General features: G+C 41.2%; 1 protein-coding gene across 2 annotated transcripts in view; it reads right to left on the reverse strand.

Annotated features, from left to right (window-relative positions):
- Positions 1-19,290, reverse strand: part of ESR2 (estrogen receptor 2) — a 66,801-nt gene that overhangs the window by 5,014 nt on the left and 42,497 nt on the right. For both annotated transcript variants that reach the window (XM_030319276.1, XM_030319278.1), the window contains one exon: positions 13,738-13,871. In XM_030319276.1, the coding sequence (XP_030175136.1) occupies positions 13,738-13,871 (134 nt within the window). The remainder of the gene's footprint in view (positions 1-13,737; positions 13,872-19,290) is intronic.

Consider the following 19,290-nt stretch of genomic DNA (forward strand, 5'->3'; position numbering starts at 1 on the left):
ATGCTACAACATGGATGAACCTTGAAAACCTTATGCCAAGTGAAAGAAGCCAGTTACAAAGGACCACAATTTGTATGGTTCCACTTATAGGACGTGTCCAGTACAGGCATATCTATACACGGGGGTGGCTGCCTAGGAGTGAAGGTGGAAGAGAAATTAGGGAGGGATGACTAATGAGTACAGGCCTTCTTTTGGGGTGATGAAAATGTTCTAAAATTGGTTGTGATGATGGGTGGTGCATAAGTCTATGGACACACTAAAATCCACTGAATTGTATACTTTAAATGGGTGAATTGTCTAGTAGGTGAATCCCTCTTCACAAAGGAGTAGTCGTTGCCAGAGGCAAGCCCTGGGTCTTCTAGAGGCTGTGGGGGCAGTGCAGCTTCCTACCGGGCCATCACTGTCATCACCAGCAAGGAGTTTGGGGACAGGAGTCAGTTAGGTTTTGTGAGGACTGTATCAATTTTAGATACAGGGAAAGTTTTTATATGCAGAAAGATTAACCTATATAAGATCATCCTGGGAAGGAATTTAGCCGAAAAATACCCATTTTGCTGCCTCGTTGGTCAGCAGTGCCAAGCCTGCACTTGGGCATTCACACACCCCGGGGCTCACCAAGCATGTACTTACAGAGTAATTGCTAACTGGCAGGCTGTGGCAGAGGCAGGAGATGGGACACAAAGCCCTCACCTCTGGGATGCTCACCACCCAAACAGGGAACAAAACTTAAGCTCTTCTACCAGCCAAAAGTAAAAACATCAGTTGGGGTGCCTGGGTGGCTCAGCCAATTGCGCGTCTTTGACTCAGGTCATGATCTCACAGTGCGTGGGTTCGAGCCCCGCGTCGGGCTCTGTGCTGACAGCTCAGAGCCTGGAACCTGCTTCAGATTCTGGGTCTCCCTCTCTCTCTGCCCCTCGCCCGCTCGCACTCTGTGTGTGTGTGTGTCTCTCTCTCTCAAAAATAAACAGTAAAAAAAAAAAAATGTTTTAAAAAAACATTTTAAAAAAAGTAGTAAAAAAAATCAGTTAGTAAAAAAAAATTGTTTAAAAAAAGTATTTAAAAAACATCAGGATTCATTTTAGAACACAGTTCAATGACTTTACATGAAACTAAAGAAGACAAGATCTTGGCACCATGCCCCACACATACCAAAGAAAGTAAAATAAAAACAAAGACATAATCTCCTCTCCTCTTTATCACCTGGGAACAGCTGTGTGTTCCTCTCACTAACCTACCTGATGACATTCTGAGCAGTACACTGAGGCGGGGGGGGGGGGGGGGGGGGGGGGGAGAGACTCCCCAAGATCTGCCACATCCTATGTTCAAAGGATGAAGATATAAGCTCTCCTTAACTGAAGGCAAATAAATCAGAAAATCTTAAGTGTTTAATAAAAATCCCAGAATACTAGCCAAAGGAAAAATGTGCTTTGGGGAGGCATATGTGGTGTTTGCCTCTTTGCTTTAAGGTAAGGAAGCTCTAGCCATGACCCATCCCTTTATCACCACCTCCTACCCCAGCACCACGAGAACAGGCCAGTGTTTGAGAAAGGCCCGTGATAGGAAACCAGCAGGCTGATGTTCACAATGCTTTGCTCCCACAGTCCGTCAATAGAAAAGGCCCCGTCTGGCCTCTTCAGCATCCTTCTGTGTATCCTTTTGTGCCTCTGCCTTCCACCCACCTGCCTCACGGGAGCTCTCCCCAAAACTCAGAGTGAACCAGGGCTTGAGTTGTTGTCTCCATCATCTTCTTAATGGCAAAGAGCATTGCCTGGTTCTAACCCTCTATTTCTTTCATTGAACAAAAAGTTTCATCCTTTTTAAGTCTTAAAACTGCTTGGACAAATGGACCTCTTCCAGGGGCTCCTGGGTGGCTCAGTCGGTTGAGCATTCGACTTCAGCTCAGGTCATGATCTCATGGTTTGTGGGCTCAAGCCCCACAATGGGCTCTGTGCTGACAGCTCAGAGCCCGGAGCGTGCTTCGGAGGCTCCCTCTCTCGCTGCCCCTCCCCTGCTCATGCTCTGTCACTCTCTCTCCCTCTCTGTCTGCCCCTCCCCTGCTCATGCTCTGTCACTCTCTCTCAAAAACAAACATTAAAAAAAATCTAAAAACACAGACCTCTTCCTAATTTTAAATATTTTTAAAGACTATTTGCAGACTGATCCGACTCCATGTCCTACATTCAGTACCCTTGATTCTATCCAGGGGAAAACGTATTCAGTCTTCAGGTTTCTGGATGACAAGATGGCTGGTCCCACCACTCTTAATTTGGATATGTTGTTATGCTAACTACAACACTTGTATAACACTTTTGAGTTCTAAAACATTTTAGCAAACATTGTAACAGGCTGTTAAATGCAGTGTTTTCTGTGATCTCCAAATTTTAGAAGCCAAGTTTCAGAAGCCGCATCAAAGGCTGAGAATAATAAAGTAATGCCAAGTGCCCCTCACATCCTAGGTTGTGTATAAGAGGATGTGCTGAGAGAGGAATCAAAATGGTGATGTCCTTTCTCTATCTCTCTCCCTGTAGCAAGGACGATACTCTTCTGCTACTCAAGCCTAGCAAGGACCAGACCCCCGATTACCTGTTTCAGTGTATATCGCTATTCTAGACCAAACACATGTATCTAGTTCACTTTGACATTTTTACTATTTAGAAGTCATTGGCACATACCTGAAACCAAATAAACATTTACTAAATTGAAATTGAATTGGATAATAAAGTTAATATTGATTCTATATTATGTCCATTATTAGAAGAGATAAATAACCCAGAAAGTAAGCAAGTAAGTAAATAAATAAATAAATATATAAATATATAAATAAATAAATAGAGATAAATAACACAGAAGTATGCAGCTATTTAAAACATAACTACCTACATCCGAAACTAATACAGGGGCACTTGGGGGGCTCAGTCGGTTAAGTGTCCGACTTCAGGTCACGATTTGACGGTTCATGAGTTCAAGCCCTGCGTGGGGCTCTGTGCTGACGGCTCAGAGCCTGGAGCCTGCTACAGATTCTGTGTCTCCCTCTCTCTCTGCCCCCCCCCCCCACTCACAGTTCTGCTCTGTCTCTCAAAGCTGAATGTTAAAAAAATTTTGAGACTAATATTGTATGTCAACTGTACCTCAAAAAAAAAAAAAAGGAAAACAAATATCCCGTTAAAAATGGACTATTTTAACAAATACTTCCCCAAAGATACAGATATCACCAAGCAGCATACGAAAAAATTCACATCATTAGTTATAGGAAAAGACCAAAGAAACCACAAATATACGCCATTACACACCTGTTAGCATGACTGAGGGTCCTGCATCCCAGGAAACTCCTCAGTCTCAGGTAAATCTAAATAGTTGGTCACCCCCAAATACATTTTATATAAAATTTTATAAAATGCAAACTAATCTGTGCCATTTTATGTTGACTATGTTTTATAGTGACAGAAATTGTATTGGGGGGTTGCATGGGATTGGACAGGGGGAAGAAATGAAGAAGGGGGAAATTAGGAAGGGGCACAAGGAAACTTCTGAGTGTAATAGATATGTTCACTATCTTAACTGTGGTGACGCTTTCAGGGGCGTATATGATTGCCCAAATGCATAAAATTGTATGCTTTAAACAGGTACAGTTTATTGTATATTAATTATACCTCATAGTTCCGTTAAAAACACTGTCTTGGCTGTAAAAAAGTCAGACATAAACACATACATACGTATACATACATATGACTACTAACAAACCCTGACCTGGCCACCTAGCATGCCAATACCAATTCAGACCTGACTGAATGATGTCATCCCAACTTGAGCTCATCACTTACGCAGGAGACTACCTCCAGACAGCCCAATGCTTACCTAGCACACAAGGGAAGCTGACAGCAACAAGTAGCAGCCCTCAGAGACTCTGCTCTCCCAATACGGGACAGAGAACATCCCCAGCCTTTGGACTTTAAGAAACCTACTCCATTTCTCTTTTCCTGACCCTCATCCCCAGGGTCTCCCTCCTGTACTGGAGACAGTCGCTGCTGCGCAGTATGTCTTTTCCATTCAGGCTACAATTTTTGCCCTCTTCGTCTTTCTTTTTCTGTTTTAATTACATTGTTTACAGATTTGTTGAAGTATAACTGATATGCAATAACCTGCACATACTTACTGTGTACAATTTGCTTCGTCTTGACATATGTACATATATATATACATACACACACACACATACACACACCATTAAAAGCATAATCCACAATCAAGATAATGAACACATTCATCACCCTCAAAAGTTCCCTCGTGTCCCTAAGTAATCTATCCCTCCACCTTCCCCAACCCCCATCCCATCCCCCAGCAACTACAGACCTGTTGCTACTACAGATTAGCTTGCTTTTTCTGAAATTTATGTAAATGAGGTCTTCTAGTATGTATGCTTTTTTGTCTATCTTCTTTCATTCAGCACCATTATTTTAAGGTTCATAATGCTGAATATATCTATCAGTAGTTCAATGCTTTTTACTGCTGAGCAGTATTCTACTCTATGGATATATCACATTTGTTTATCCTTTCATCTGTTGGTGGTCATTTGGGTTGTTACCTGTTTAGCGTTATTACAAATAAAGTTGCTATAAACATTTGCATACAAGTTTTTGTATGAACATATGCTTTCATCTCTCTTCGGTAAATACCAAGAAGTGGGATGAATGGGTAACCTGGTACATGTATGCTTAACTATTTAAGAAAATGCCAATCAGGTTTCAAGAGTAGCTGCACCAAAATAAGTACATAAAAGTAGTTGTACCAGTTTATATCCTCCCCAGTAGTGCAGAGAGAGTTCTTATTCCACATTCTCAAAAACCCTTGATATGGTCAGTCTCTTTAATTTTAGCCAATCTATTGGGTATGGAGTGGTTTCTCATTGTGTTTTAATTTAGATTTCTCTGATGAATAATTTTAGCACCACTGCATGTAATTATTTGCCAGCAGCATATCTTCTTTGATGAGGTATCCATTCAAAATTTGCCTATTTTAGTTCAAGCACCATCTAGTGGGAAGATCATTCTTTCCCTATTTACCTTGACACCTTTGTTAAAAATTGCTTGTTGTATAGGTCTATTTCTGGACTCTATTCCGTTTCAGTGATCTATTTTGATGTCAATACATGTTGTTTTCATTCCTGTGGCTTTAGAATAAATCTCGAAGTCCAGTAGTATGAGTCTTCCAACTTAGTTCTTTTTCAAAGTTCTTTTGTCTGTTCTAGGTTCATTACATTTCCCTACGAATTTAAAAATCTGTTTGTCAATTTCTACCAAAAAAAGCCTGCTGAGATTTTTATTGGGACCAAATTGAATCTATAGATGATTTTGAGGGGAGCGCTGACATCTTAACAATATTGAATCTGCTAGGCCATTAACATATCTCTCCATTTATTTACAATTTATTTAATTTCTCTCAGAAATGTTTTGAGTTTTCAGTCTCAAACCTTCTGTCAAATTTATCCCTAAGTTTAATAATTTGTAATGCTATACAAATAATATTGATTTTAATTTCAATTATCATTTGTTAACTGCTACTATGTAGAAATACAATTGATTTATATATATTATCCTTTTATCCTACAACCTTAATAAACCCATTTTTTTTGTAGACGCCTTGGGATTGTCTACATCAATTAGCATGTTATCTTTCCAACCTAAGCCAAAGTCGGATCTTACCAACTGAGTCACCCAGGTGCCCTGCCAAAGCAATCTTGAAAAAGAAGAACAAGGGGCGCCTGGGTGGCTCAGTTGGTTGAGTGTCCAACTTCAGCTTGGGTCATGATCTCGCAGTTTGTGGGTTCGAGCCCTGCATCAGGCTCTGTGCTGACAGCTCAGAGCCTGGAGCCTGCTTTAGATTCTGTGTCTCTCTCTCTCTCTCTCTCTCTCTCTCTCACTGCCCCTCCCCTGCTCATGCTCTGTCTCTCAAAAGTGAATAAACATTAAAATTTTTTTAAATTAGAAAAAAAGAAAAAGAACAAAACTAGAGGTATCACAATCCCAGACTTTACATTATATTACAAATTTGTAATAATCAAAAACAGTATGGTACTGGCACAAAAACAGACACATAGATCAATGGAACAGAATAGAAAACCCAGAAATAGGGGCGCCTGGGTGGCTCAGTCGGTTAAGCGGCCGACTTCGGCTCAGGTCATGATCTCGCGGTCTGTGAGTTCGAGCCCCGCGTCGGGCTCTGTGCTGACAGCTCAGAGCCTGGAGCCTGTTTCGGATTCTGTGTCTCCCTCTCTCTGACCCTCCCCCGTTCATGCTCTGTCTCTCTCTGTCTCAAAAATAAATAAACGTTAAAAAAAAAAATTTAGAAAACCCAGAAATAAATCCACAGTTAAATGGTCAATTAATCTTTGACAAAGGAGGAATGAATGTACAATGGGAAAAAGATACTCTCTTCAATAAATAGTGTTGGGAAAACTGGACAACTACATGGAAAAGAATGAAACTGGACCATTTTCTTATACCATACACAAAAATAAACTCAAAATGGATTAAAGGCCTAAATGTGAGACACGAAACCATAAAAATCCTAGAAGAGAGCACAGGCAGTAATTTTTCTAACACTGGCTGTAGCAACATCCTTCTAGATATGTCTCCTGAAGCAATGGAAACAAAAGTAAAAGTAAACTATTGGGACTACATCAAAATAAAAACCTCTGACAGCAAAGGAAATAATCAACAAAACTAAAAAGGCAACCTATTGAATGAGAGAAGATATTTGCAAACGACATACCCAGCAAAGGGTTAATATCCAAAATCTATAAAGAACTTATACAACTCAACAGCAAAAACCAAACAATCCAATTTAAAAATGGGCAGAAGACATGAGCAGAATTTTTTCCAAAGAAGACATCTAGATGGCCAACAGACCCTGTGAAAAGATGCTCATCATCACTTATCAGCAGGCAAATGCAAATCAAAACTACAATGAGATACTACCTCACATCCGCCAGAATGGCTAAAATCAACAACACAAGAAACAATAGGTGTTGGCAAGGATGTAAAGAAAAAGGAACCCTTAGGCATTGTTGGTGAGAATGTAAACTGTTGCAGCCACTGTAGAAAACAATAGGGAGGTTCCTGAAAAAGTTAAAAACAGAACCACCCCATGATCCAGTAATTGCACTACTGAATATTTACCCAAAGAATACAAAAATACTAATTCAAAAGGATACATGCACCCCTATGTTTATTGCAGTATTTACAATAGCTAAATTATGGAAGAAGCCCACGTGTCCATCAAAAGATGAATGGATAAAGCGCAAGCGCGCGCGCACACACACACACACACACACACACACACACAGGAATATTACTCAGCCATAAAAAGAATGAAAGCTTGCCATTTGCAATAACATAAATGGATCTAGAGAATATAATGCTAAGTGAAATAAGTCAGTCAGGAAAGATGAATAGCATATGTTTCACTTATATATGGAATTTAAGAAACAAAACAAATGAACAAAGGAAAAAGAGAGAGAAACTAAGAAACAACTCTTAAATATAGAAAACTGATGGTTACCATGGGGAAGGCGAGTGGAGGAATAGGTGATGGGGACTAAGCAGTTCACTTGTCATCAGTTCACTTGTTCACTCAGTGCTCAGTGATGAACACTGAGTAATGTACAGAACTGCTGAGTCAGTATATTGTACACCTGAAACTAACAGAATATTGTATGTTAACTATACTGGAATTTTAAAAAAATTAAACATTAAAAAAGTAAAAAACAAAGTGTGTACAAATCTGGGATTATTAATTCCTTAAATGTTTGGTAGCATTCTCCCAGAAAAGCCATCTGGGCCTGGAGTTTTCATTATGGGAAAGTTTTTAACTACAAATTCAACTTCCTTAATAAATATATGGCTACTCAGCATTTTAAAATTTCTTCTTGAGTAATTTCTGTCTTTTAAGGAATTTTTCCATTTCATCTAAGTATTCAAATGTATTGGCATAAAGTTGTTCATAATATGACCTCATTATTCTTTTTAATATCTGCAGAATAATAATGTCACCAGTAATGTCACCTCTCTCGCTCCTGATATTGGTAATTTGTGCCTTCTTTCCTTTATTCTAATCAGTCTGCCTAGAGGCTTAACAATTTTATTGTTCTCAAAAAAAAATCAGCTTTTGGTTTCCTTGATATCGATTGCTTTCCTTTTTTCTGTCCCATTGATTTCCACTCTAATCCTTATCATTTGTTTTCTTTGGCTTACTTGGAGTTTCATTTGCTTTGCTTTTCCTAGTTGCTTAAGGTTGGAAGCTAAAGTCATTAATCTGAGACCTTGCTTTTATTTTACTATGGGTCTTGAGTGCTATAAATCTCCCTCAAACTATGGCTTTAGCTGCAACCCACAAATTCTGCTACAATGTATTTTCATTGTAAGTTAGTTCATAATATTTTCTAGTAATGCTTGTGATTTTTGTCTGTGATCCATGGGTTATTTAGATGTATGTTATCTGGTTTCCAAATGTTTGGAAATTTTCCAAGACCTTTTTATTAGCGGTTTCTAATTTAGTTTCACTCTATCAAAGAAAATCCTTTGTATGACTTAAATCCTTTTTAACATATTGAGACTTGTATTATAACTCAGAATATGGTCTATCCTGGTAAATATTTCATGAATACTTGAAAAGAACATATTTTCTACTGTTGTTGGGTAGAGGGTTCTATACATGTCAAATAGGTCAAGTTGGTTAACGATATTGTTCAAGTCTCTATATTTACTGATTTTCTGTCTACTTGTTCTGTATTGATAGAACTAACAGAGGGACATTAAAATTTCCAACTATAACAAGAGATTTGTCCATTTCTCCCTGCAGTTCTATCAGATTTTGCTCAGATATTTTGACATCCTCTTTTTAATGCATAAATGTTTAGCATTTTTATGTCTTCTTGACAAATATACCCATTTACCATTGTGAAAGAAACTTGTTTAATCTTTAAATGAAACCATATAAACAGTGTGGAGTGGTTTGCATTGTTTGTTTGGTCTCAAAGTGCTTTCTCAGTCTGCAGGATATTGTACTGTCCCTCTTCCACTTCCCAACACAGATATAAATCCCATATAGCTATAAATTTCACATTTAGAAATTCAATTTGTGTGTATTTCATATTTTCCATGTCTCCTCTAAATCTGCTCATGCTTTCCTCTACCTCTTAGACGTTTGGAAAATAGTTATAGTAATTATTGTTACTAAACTATTGTTTTAATGTTCTTGCCTACGAATTCTATCATCTGTATCATTTTGGGGTCTTTTCCAGTTTATTGGTTTTTCTCCTTATTATAGGTCATGTTTTCTGCTTCTTTGCATGCTTGCTAACTTTTGGCTGGTTATAAGACATTGTGAACTTTACCTGGTTGGGTATTGGATATTCTTGGATTCTTTTAAATATTCTTGAACTTTGTTCTGTGATGCAGTTACATTACTTGACAATAAATTTCATCCTTCAGGCATGCTTTTAAGTTTTGTTTGGTAGGATCAGAGCAGCCTTTAAGTCTAGGGCTAAGTTCACCTCACTACCAATGCAATACCTTTTTGGATACTACACCCAATGTCCAGTATATTACAGTGTTTTCCTGCTGGGTGGTGAGCACATGAACTATTCCAGCCCTTGTGTAAATGCTAGGGATTTTCTGTCTGCTCCTTTCTGATGGCTCTTTCCCTGTCCTTGGTTAGTATCCTCATAAGCATGAGGTTAATGCTCAGACGAAAACTTGAAGGGCACCCGCTACAGATCTCCAAAGCCTACGCACCCAGCTCTTTCTCTCCAGTAGTCTCCTCCCCTGCAAATCCCAGCTGCCTTGACCTCCTCAAATTCATGACTCTGTCCTCCCTGTGCAGGGAGACCACTGGTGTCTATTTGGGTTACCTCTCCCTATGGAACCTGGTAGTCGGCTCTAGATAGTAAACTGGGTGATCCAAGAGTTCATTTCATTTGTGTCCCTTCTCTTGGGGATCACTGTCCTGTGTGGTCTGTTGTCCAATGTCCAAGGTCTATTTTGTATATTCTCCAGTTTTTCTTTTTCTTTTTTTAAATTTAAGGTGGGAAAGTAGATTCTGTCCCTATTTTTAATGTAACGCTACAAATAATCCAAAACAACAACAGCAAAAGCCTATACCTTCAAATGCTTAAAATCTAGCACACAAAAGACCCCTCTCTCCTGACAATGGAAATTTCCCAGGAGAAACAGAATCCCGTTTTCCTAAATGCATTTGACAACTGTTTTGACTACCAAGTGAGAAAGGAACTTTGTTAAAAGAAGATTTCCTAAATATAGAATTGAGTGTAAACAAATTCTACTCAATTTACCACCACAAATGGTAATTACGTCACATGCCTGACTCACCCTCTGTAATTTTATGATGGCAGTTCTGTCAGATGCTGCAGGAGGGACGCTGTAGCCTTGGTCTTTCCCATTTGCACAGATGATACTTCTAGCTTTCACAACAACACAATATGATGTCTCGGAGGCTAAACTGACAGTAAGAAGCCTTGCCAAACAGAAGGCTTTCCTACTGCAAAGTGGTGTAACAAGAAGCACGTGGCTTTGCCAGGAGCACTTTGCTTCACAGAAAGGAGCTCTAAATTATTTCCAAAAGTAAGAGAAGCCCCATAATCTAGCACTTGATGATCCTCCTGTGCCAAGATGGGAATGCACTTTTCAAGCAACAAAGACAGAAATCGCAGCACACGTGTGAGGTAAGGTCTGTAGGTGGATTCAAAGAGATCAGGAAAAGTCCATTTTCTTCCACGATCAATTTCAAAGATCTCAGTGGGACGTACTCTATACACACACCACCTTAATCGCTTTTATCTTGTAAAAGGTGAATGGTACAAATGTCAAGAAGGTGCCAGAAGCGCCAGAGCATTTAGGAGTCTTCTTTGGCTTTCTCTACAATTTTCATTCGTCCAACAGTTGACCATTTCTATTCACAAACTGTTTTCTGGAACTGGGGTGGAGAGTGCACTGGGTGTAGGGGAAATGCCCTGCTAGGCAGGTAGGGCCAGATGGAAACCCAACTGGGAAGTACATAAAGGTTGTCTTCGGGGTCTCTATATCTCCTTCTTCATTTCCCCCCTTCCCCTCCCTCAGGACTGACTCTCCCTGCCCAGATCCAGCCCTCTATCTCCATGCTCCATGCCAAGGCTCAAGAAGCACTGCTCTGTATGTCTCCCTTTCCCTCTCATCAGATCTAGTGCCAGTGGCCAACAGTACGTGGGGGTGTTAGACACGCAGGAAAGTGTAGGTTACAGAAGGAGTGGGCAGGTGCCCAGAAGGTGGCCACAGGGTCTGCATTGAGTTTTGGCTTCAGGAACTGCTGCTTTGGATGATTTAAAATAAAGTGGCATCAAACGATCCCAGAGATTCCCATTGTTTCCAGCATGAAGTTGTAAGATTGGATAAAATCTAGGTAGCAAAGCCCCATATGATGCCCAAATGAAGTTATCCGTAAGTCATCAGTTGGAGGATTAAAACTTGCATACACAAAACAACAACAACAAAAACTTGCATACCCATATTATTTCAGAAAGAAATAAGCCAACGAGAGTAAATAGCTAAGCAAAGCAAGCAATACCAGGGACAGGAGCTGGGCCAAACACCAGGTAGGTGGTAAACTAAACAGTGTCAACACTACATAAAAACTTAGAAATGTGTACAAAATAGCACAACTGTATTTACTGCAGCAATGTTTATAATGGCAAAAAAAAAAAAAAAAAAAAAGCTGTAATTAAGTAAAGGCCCATCAAACAAATGGTTGAACAATTCAGACAATGTCCTCACTCAAAGAATGAGTTAGACCTCTCCTAGCTGACCTGGAGGTATTTCACAGCATTTTGGAAAGTAAAAATGCAAGACACAGAGAAGTATTTGTATATATAGGTATCCCAACTTTTAAAATTATGCTAATTTTTTAAAGTGAGGTTTTTTGTTTTTAATTTGAGAGAGAGAGAGAGAGAGAGAGAGAGAGAGATAGTGTGAGCCGGGGAGAGGGGCAGGGGCAGAGGGAGAAAGAGAGAGAATCCCAAGCAGGCTCCACACTCAGCACAGGGCCCCATGTGGGGCTCGATCCCACGACCCTGGGATCATGACCCAAGCCGAAACCAAAAGTTGGGCACTCAACCAGCTGAGCCACCCAGGTTCCCCCTAACTTTGATTAAATAGGGGGAAAAAGCTTATCTATGTGGATATTGGAGGGGACGTATTATTTTAAAAGATTATTAGAGCATAGAAGAAGGTATAAATCTATCCTCTGGTTGTTAAGACTAGCTAGTTGGTGTTGGGCTGGAAGGGTCAAGCCAATAATTAGATGAAAGTAGGCCTCTTTCAAAGTCTTTATAATTTTTAACATAAGATGCTCTGCTGTTTATGTAAAATTATACATATAAGCCTGTGTGTGCATGGGTATCTCCCTCTCTGTGTACGTATGTGTGTGTGCGTATATCTATCTACCTATCTACCTACCTACCCATCTCTACCTATGTACCTACCTACATCTATCGAGAGCTGTCTGTCTATCTATCTATCTATCTATCTATCTATCTATCTACAGAGAGCTGTTAAAGATTGGTCTCCAAACTTATGGTGGTTATCTTGCCCAGGGGCGGGGGGAGATTCCTGGTGATTTTTTTCTTCCTTGTATGTTTTTCTTTTGTTTGAATGTTTACAAGAACCAGGTTTTACTTATATAATAAGAAAAGAGCAGCAACACTACCACACCCATGTACCTTCAGTGCCTCTCTCATTTCTCACTTTGAACCCCGATGTTTCCTTCAAGTCAGGCCCTTCCTCCCTGGCCCCTCCACAACAAGTCCGTTCAGGCTCCCATCGTCCCTGATGACTCTGTGTAGGCCCCTGCCTCTGTCTCTCCCCTCTCCAGCCAGTCCTCCACGTGGAAGCCACAGTGATCTCTACGGAACGCTTCTCTGTCCGTGATACTGCCCTGCCTGGACCTCTTCTAGGGCTGCTCAGCACCCCAGGGGCAGTTCTCGGCCAAGGCGTGCAGTGTAATCTCCGGTACCACCCTGCACAACCATACGCACCTCCCTCTGCTCCTCTGCACAGCCTGCAGCTCCTGGCCCTCCTTTCATTCCTCCTAGTGCTTCCCTTGTCCCGCCAATGTATGCCCGTCCCTGAAGACGCACTCAAACCGTGTTTCCTTCTGCAGCCACTCCTGTGTCTCTCCTGGTTTCCCACAGCACTCTGTACCTACTCTATTAGACCACCGATCACTGCTTTTCATAATTTGTTTTCTCTCTCTCCCTGCCTAGACTGTGAGCTGTTGGAAGGCAGGACTACATCTTCAATGTCTTTACCAAATGAATAAATGAAATCAATGAATGAATGAATCTGTAAAAGCAAAAGAGTAAATATAAATGCGGGTCAACCATGTAAAATGCCTGTATAAACAATGAACAAAGCTGCAAAGTAAGTATTTTAAAGTTCTTTTTTTTCTTTTCCAACTTGAGCCACTTTTTAAATTACTGCCAGTAATTCAGCCAGTGAATAACTCATATTCAAGTTACCAAAAGTTAACTGCTGTTTCAATCCCTAGAAAATGAAACAGAGAAGTCAGAAAGGAAGCCGTTTTTCCCTTTTTAAGTAAAATAAGAACTTTGATACTGTTCTTCCCACCAGGCTAGTTCTAGAAACAGCATCTCTCCCCCATAAAACACAGCCCAGCTGTGTGGCTACTTACTGGAGTTGAGGAGGACCATGGCCTTGACACAGAGATACTCTTTGTGTTGGAGTTTTAACTCACGGAACCTTGAAGTCGTTGCCAAGAGCATGTCGAAGATTTCCAGAATTCCTTCTACACATTTCCCCTCATCCCTACAAAAGTTTGTTTGGAAATTTAAGAAACATGCAGCACTAGGCAACCAGCAAAAGCAATGAGTATTTTCTTGTTAACCTCAAATTTCATCTTGAACACCCTTTAACTCTGACAAACCGGTAATGAAAGCACATCCAGTGATATAAAATTACTAGAATAATCTTCACATAGAGAGGATAGGGAACTTCTATAAATTCCAACAGCAAACATTTGAATGAATGCTACTGAGACAAAAGTGTGCATTAGAAATACATTTTCCTTCTACCTGCACACCAAATGTTTCCTTGACAGAGTGCCGTTTCTGTTGATCATTTTCCTTCCTAGACCATTTTGGCCAACCAGCCCTAGTTACGACACACGTTGCTAAAATGAGAACTTCCGTGATCCCATCAGAAGACTTTGAAGGGCTAATGAGGAAGACTGAATGATACTGAAACAATCCTTCACACGGGAGGGCTTAACTCACTTCCTGGAGGTCATGTAAGAAATTGGTGGGGCAACTAAGAGACATTTAACGTAACTTGAAAAAAAGCCAAAGAAATCACAATTCGAGAAGACAGATTAGAATCAGGAAAGGAAGGTAGAAATGGAATATGCACATTTTTGACTTGCCAAAGATTATTTTTAAGCAAAGGTTTTAGACAAACTTCAAACCATATAATCAAAATTCTTTTGAACATTCATAGAAATGAATTTTTATATGCATACTTTTGAAGGAAGTTACTTGAACTGTATCTGGAAAATACCAGCTTCAGTTCACTCCAGCCAGACACACATTATTCTGCGTCACCGCTCCCCCCAAAATCTTCTATTATCATCAGCCATAGTCATTGGAAGCCCTTGACAAGCAGTTAGATGATTTTCCCATGAAACTTCATTTGCTTCTTAACACCTGCAGAGCATGATGAAGGGGAGCCTGGCAGAGGTGGGTGTCTGCGGGTTTCATCCTTAGTCTCCCACGCAGCCCCTGAAGGGAACCTGAGATCTTCAGAGAACTGACTGTTCCCTCTCCTCCTCCCCCCAACCCCAAGCCAGGACGTTTCCAGTGATGGCGATGGCTGGAGAAAGGGCCTCTGCGGAATCGAAATGGAGCACCGATGGCGGTGAGTCTTTCCCACTGCGTTCTGTGAGAGGACAGCAGCTTGCCAGGATCCTGCATTCCACAGCACCCAAACCCTTGCAGACTCACCTGCACAAAGCCACAAGCAAGCAAGCCAACTGCAAGTTGCAAACAAATATGGTAACTTCTGCAACCACTTGAGGCTTTCCGAACATGCACAGGTTAAGTGATAAAACGCCAGTGCCTCCTAGAAGTCACTCATAGGGAAAGGCCACCTTGGAGAATCAGCCCTGGGCAAAGGGTGCCCAAATCGGTAGGAAACCTCCAAGTCTCCCCTCCTCCCACCTCCCCTGCTCTGGGCTTTCCCAGGCAGCCAGCTGCAAGTGTCCAGTAAGGACAATGCATGCTTTGCACGTAGCGAAATACCTATTCCCTGAAGGCCCCTCATGCCACATAATCAAATCACTATGCTTGGGGACAATTATTGGAAATCGTAATTGTTGGGCTTGAGGTGAGCTGATGCTGAATAAAACTGGTTCTAAAATGTCTTGGGGGGTCAGGGGCACCTGGCTGGCTCAGTCTTTACAGCATGTTACACATTTGTAATGACTATTTTAATGATCATTTCTTTATTTTTAACAAGGAGAGTGCACGTGCATGAGTGGGAGAGAGGCAGAGAGAAAGGGAAAAAGAGAATCCCAAGCAGGCTCCCCTTCAGCACGGAGCCCAAAGCAGGGCTCAATCTCATAACCTTGAGATCACAACCTGAGCTGGTATCACGAGTTGGACACTTAACCGACTGAGCCCCCCAGGTGCCCTGAGCATGTGACTTTTTTTTTTTAAGTTTGTTTATTTTGACGGGAGAGGGGCAGAGGGAGAGAAGGAAAGAGAAAGAATCCCAAGCAGGCTCTGCACTATCAGCGCAGAGCCCAAAAAGGGGTTCAAACTCACAAATCTCGAGATCATGACCCGAGCCAAAATCAAGATGACTCACCGACTAAGCCACCCAGGCGCCCCAGAGCACATGACTCTTGAAATCAGGGTTGTAAGTTCATGCCCCACGTTGGGTGTAGATATTACTTTAAAAAAAAATCTTTGCAGGGGCACCTGGGTGGCTCAGGCAGTTAAGGGTCCGACTTCGGCTCAGGTCATGATCTCACGGTTTGTGGGATCAAGCCCTGCATCAGGCTCTGTGCAGACAGCTCAGAGCTCGGAGCCTGCTTCAGATTCTGCGTCTCCTTCTCTCTCTGCCCCTCCCCTGCACACGCTCTGTTTTTCTCCATCTCTCAAAAATGAATAAATGTAAAAAAAAAAAAATCTAAAAAACAAACAAAAAAAAGAAATTAGGATGGGATTAAAAGATTTGAATTAAAAAGAGAGAACAGGACACCCGGGTGGCTCAGTCAGTTAAGCATCTGACTTCAGCTCACGTCATGATCTCAGTTTGTGAATCTGAGTCCCGAATCAGATAAGCTTGAGCCCCACTTCAGGTAAGCATGAACCCCACTTTGGGTGAACACAAGCCCCAATTCAAGTGAGCCCTGCTTCTCTCTCTCCCTCTCTCTCTCTCTCTCTCCCCCCTCCTTCTACCCCTCGTGGGATTTTCTCTCTCTCTCCCCCTCTCTCTTTACCCCTTGCTCACTTACACGCTTTTTGTCTCTCAAAAAAAAAGAGAGAGAGAGAGAAAGAACATATGATTTGAATGTTAAAATACTGAAACAATCTATCAGTCAAACCAACCCACTCATAAAAACTTACTTTTGCACACCATTTGCCCATAAACTAGGGCTAAGTAAAGGTAAAATTAGTAACTACATGTGGAATGTCTTATTGTGTGATAACCACTCCTTTATAAAAGAAAAAGATTCTATTTGATCCCAAGGACAAAATGTTGAATGAGTGGACCTGGCTTTGGGTGCACCATTTTGTACCCACGTTCGTATCTGGTGACCATAGTTTACTTCTGTGTCAGGGCAACAGGCTGGGGGCTTAAAGCTTAACACATGGAGAAGACTTAAATATTGAACAGAAATGAAAATTATGTGCGTACCAAAGGGAGATGAAATTTTTAAAGTGAAGATTCTTTGGGTATCTTAAAGAAAGTCGACATACAAAGAACTAATGTGAATGCAGACTCAGTACACGCACAATGATACGAGTGCACAGAAATCCATATGCATCCACAATGAGGGACGTGCCCAGATCCAAACTCCCTCTGATTTTTAAAAAAACTTTTTTCATGTTTATTTATTTTTGAGAGAGAGACAGAGTGCAAGCGGAGGAGGGGCAGACAGAGAGAGGGAGACACAGAATCCAAAGCAGGTTCCAGGCTCTGAGCTGTCAGCACAGAGCCAGACGCGGGGCTCGAACTCACAAACCGTCAGATCATGACCTGAGCTGAAGTCGGATGCTTAACCGACTGAGCCACCCAGGCGCCCCTGACTTTTAAATAATACTTAACATTAGACCGTTTCCTGTTGATGCCAAGGACATGACATGTCTTAGCAGATACGATTTTTCCAGGAAATAAAAGCTCAGATTCTGTGGTAGATCCTCACATGAATTTGTGACTCTAGTAGTTACCAAGAGAACTACCTTGTTAGAAATAAGCTGAGATAACCGGCTCTTCCTCTCATCCTCAATAGGTCTACGTTTTCTCACTGCAGAAGCCTCAACAAGAATAAAGGGAAACAGGAATTGTTGCCTCAGTCTCCACAAGTGGGCTAATTTAGTTATATTCACAGCTTTCATGGTCACACCACCACGTGAAGGCACTCTGATAGGACAGTCTGCCAAAAGAGAGCGATTTTTAAGCGGTGTGCAAATTATTTATTCATGTTGCAGAAAAACCTCATAATAGAACTTCTTTGTGACGCATCACCTCTGACTCTGAATAAAAAACGTTTCAAGCATATCTGAAGCGACAACTCCTCCAGAAACATACCCATCACATAAAACAATATTTATCTGTAATAATAGACGCACAAAAGAATTGAACTATCTTATCTTAGACTTGAAATTCTAGACCTCACAAAGTTTATGTGTTAACAATATTAGAGGTTGCAACAAAAAATAACCACCACAGGCACTACAAAAACAAACAAAAAATGCTTGCTCACTGTGAACGCATTTACGATTCCAAAGGCGCCTCTCCTCTACTCAAATATACAGATTTGTGTGCTGGGCAACACAATACTTTCAAATATTTATAAAAAGTAATGTGAGTCTATTAAAAATCATTTGTAACAAAAATTACTTCTTGTTTTCCTTCTATTACTTAACCGAAAGGTAGGCCTAAAATTTGTCCAGGATTCGTGTCAGTTTACAGTAAATTCCATCCACAGGAATCAAAGAACTCACACAAAGAGGAGAGGTGGTTACACTAAAAACCAGGAACGAAACAGTCACTGCACATAAACATTAAATGCGGCATCAATGTAGAAATCAGGACAAAAGGCAACCACAACCCAATCCCGGTGTCTGCAAATGTATTGATTCAAGGCGTGAAACTTCTTCCTAGCGCTAACTTCTAGAAGTGTGTGTGTGTGCGTGTGTGTGTGTGGCTTCATCTGAACGCCAAGAGGAACATAATGAGTAAATGAACGATAGTGACGGCTCAGCAGGGGGCTTGGCTTTCCAGCCTGCCTTGCCAGATGGTGTCCTCCGTGACAGGAAGAGGAGGAGGTTTCTGAAGTGGGCAGAGAGTAGAATGGAGTTGTCCCAAGATAAAAGAATCAAGTAGAAAGTCACTTTGCCTCTCAGCCTCCTCCTCTTTCCCTTTTCAGTTCTCTGTCCCTCTGAGGGGCATGACCCATTGTACAGGTAACTACTGTCAGAGTTAAGAGCATGGACTTGACAGCCAGCCCCTACATCCAGCTCTACCACTTACTACCCTGTCACCTGGTCACCGCAGGCAAATTACCTGACCCCCCCATTTCCATAACTGAAGCATAAGGATAATAACGGCACTTACCCATAAAGGGCCGTGAAGATAAAATGAGTTAACACATCAAATGCTTAAGATGGGGACTGATATACACAAGCCAATAAGTTGACTGTTTTGTTACTGAAAGGTCTCGGCTTCCAACACCTACCTTCTTCTATGGTTTCCAGAACCTACCTTCTTCTATGGTTTCCAGAACCTACCTTCTTCTATGGTTTAACACCAGGGCTTGCTCCTGCTCTTTCCAAAGGTTCTGTTCTCCACTAAAACAGTGCTTTGTCAACGGTGTCATGCAGAACAAGAGGGAGAGTGGGTGCTAACAACTTAGGGGTATCACTTTTCATCTGTGTAACATGTGCATGGGGGTCTCCTGATGATCTAAACAGGCAGTTCCAAGAGTTGGGGGCAGACATTT

This window comes from Lynx canadensis, chromosome B3 (genome assembly GCF_007474595.2).
Source record: "Lynx canadensis isolate LIC74 chromosome B3, mLynCan4.pri.v2, whole genome shotgun sequence".
Classification (NCBI taxonomy): Eukaryota; Metazoa; Chordata; class Mammalia; order Carnivora; family Felidae; genus Lynx; species Lynx canadensis.